The sequence below is a fragment of the Haliaeetus leucocephalus genome, unplaced genomic scaffold (assembly GCF_000737465.1).
Source record: "Haliaeetus leucocephalus isolate CR32 unplaced genomic scaffold, Haliaeetus_leucocephalus-4.0 Scaffold487, whole genome shotgun sequence".
Lineage (NCBI taxonomy): Eukaryota > Metazoa > Chordata > Aves > Accipitriformes > Accipitridae > Haliaeetus > Haliaeetus leucocephalus.
In genome coordinates, this window is record NW_010972923.1 from 13,677 (window position 1) to 15,611 (window position 1,935).

The window sequence follows — 1,935 nt, forward strand, 5'->3', positions numbered from 1 at the left end:
AAAAAAAAAAAAAATTAAAATAAATGACATCCGGGCAGCACGGGGAGGAGAAAGGAGAGAAGAGAGGAACGTTACGGAGCAGGAGAAACCCCCTCGCGTTGAGGACCCAGATATCCGGGCTCCCGCCCCGCCCTCCTGCCCCACCCCATCACTCACCCTCCGGGCTTTGCTCTGGTACTTTACGGCTTTTTTGGTGTCCGACACGGCTCGTTCCACGTAGTCGACCGAGTGTTCCACGTTGTACTCGATGCGGTCGATCATCTCGCCCTGAGAGGCAGAACCGGACCCTGAGCCGCGTGTCCCATCTTTGGGGTGGGGCTGGCACCCCAGGGCACCCACCCCGGCACCTAGGATGGGGGCTCGATCGGTTCTAGGTGGTTCAACGGTGTCTTGGTGGGCTCAAGAGCTTTCGATGGCATCGAGGTGAGCCAACAAGCCCTAATGATGGCTTTTGGTGGGTTCTAGGTGACCCTTGGTGGGATCAAGAGTTTCTGATGGCGCCCAGGCAGGGCAATGAACACTAAATATGGGGTTTGGTGGGTTCTAGGTGACCCTTGGTGGGCTCAAGAGTTTCTGATGGTGCCCAGGCAGGCCAATGAACACTAAATATGGGGTTTGGTGGGTTTTGGGTGACTCTAGGTGGGCTCAAGAGTTTTTGAGGGCATCCAGGTGAGCCAATACACACTAAATATAGGGTTAGGTGGGTTCTAGGTGACCCAATGGTCTCTTGGCGGGCTTGAGAGCTTTTGATCATGGGTTCTGGATGATCCCGTGAGCTCTGGAAGTTTCAACAGGCTCTGGAAGATCCAACGATCTCTCAAATGTTGTTTCTCAGTGGGAGGGAGGGATCCACGGGATCCGGTACCTCGCTGGGGGCTTTGTGCAGGTCTTCAACCCCAACGCGGGAAGAGTCCGAGCCCTCCCTCCGTCCCTCGCCCGCCCCTACCTGGCTCTCCACCAGCATCGCCATGTCCACAAACATGTCGTGCAGCTCCCGGATGCTCGTTTCCAGCTTTATGATCTCGTTGTGTCGCGTCTCGATCTCGTTCAGGGCCTGTTTGGTCATCTGCGAGTCCATTTTGATCTGGTGGGAGAGAGGGGAGTTGGGTGGGAACGTCGGGTGGGGGTCCTCGGGCTCGAGATGATCCAAAGTACCCCAGCGGGTCATAGGCAACCTCACGGTTTCTAGGTCATGCAACGATTCGGGGCATCTCCTTGGGTTCTAGGTGACCTAACGGGTTCCGGGTGACCCAATGGGCACCCAGGTCCCTCAAAAAGCCCCGAGGGGCTCCAGGGCACCTGCTGGTTTTCAAGTGACGCAAAAGCCGGTTGGGGCGTCTCATTAGCCCCTGCTCCGGCTTCGTTGGGTTCTAGGCGCCCCATTGGGCGCCGGGGGGGCCTCCAAGGGTTCTTGACCGCGGGGGCAGAGAGACCTCACTTACGTCATCCGTGAAGATGGCCAACTTCCCGCTCTCCAGCATGTCCTCCAGCTCCTCGTTGGTGGTGGTCCGGCCGGCTGCGGAAAGAGGGGCGGTGACAGGTGACACCCCACCCCCCCCCGCCCAAAACCCCAATTCCGGCGTTTTCTCTGCCCCGCCCTCGCCGGTTGCCACGACCTACTGATCTCCAGCTGTCTCTGGATCCTGTCCTTGCACCGGTCGCGGTACTTGGACTGGGTGGCGTTGTACTCCGTCATCACCTCCACGAACTTGCGGGACAGCGTCGAGTGCTGGGGGGGGGACGTGGGGATGGACACGGCGTGGGCGGGGGACCTCGCGCCGGTGGCCACCAAGAAGAAGGAGGAGGAGGAAGAGGAGGAGGAGGGATACCTGCGTTTTCCGGATGCGTAAGTCGGCCGAGGAGCGGTTCAGACCTTCCTCCTGCTCGATGCTCTGCTCGATGGCTGCAGGAGAAAACGGCGTGACATCTCCTTCC

The 1,935-nt window shown here is 59.2% G+C and overlaps 1 protein-coding gene across 1 annotated transcript in view; it reads right to left on the reverse strand.

The window, feature by feature from the left end:
* LOC104836866 (syntaxin-1B-like) overlaps positions 1-1,907 on the reverse strand; it is a gene marked incomplete at its 5' end in the record, with an annotated part of 3,605 nt that extends 1,698 nt beyond the window's left edge. Inside the window, 5 exons of the mRNA XM_010575620.1 lie at positions 157-267; positions 947-1,084; positions 1,443-1,516; positions 1,621-1,708; positions 1,830-1,907. Coding sequence (XP_010573922.1) covers positions 157-267; positions 947-1,084; positions 1,443-1,516; positions 1,621-1,708; positions 1,830-1,907 — 489 coding nt within the window. The remainder of the gene's footprint in view (positions 1-156; positions 268-946; positions 1,085-1,442; positions 1,517-1,620; positions 1,709-1,829) is intronic.
* Between the last annotated feature and the right edge of the window lie 28 nt (positions 1,908-1,935).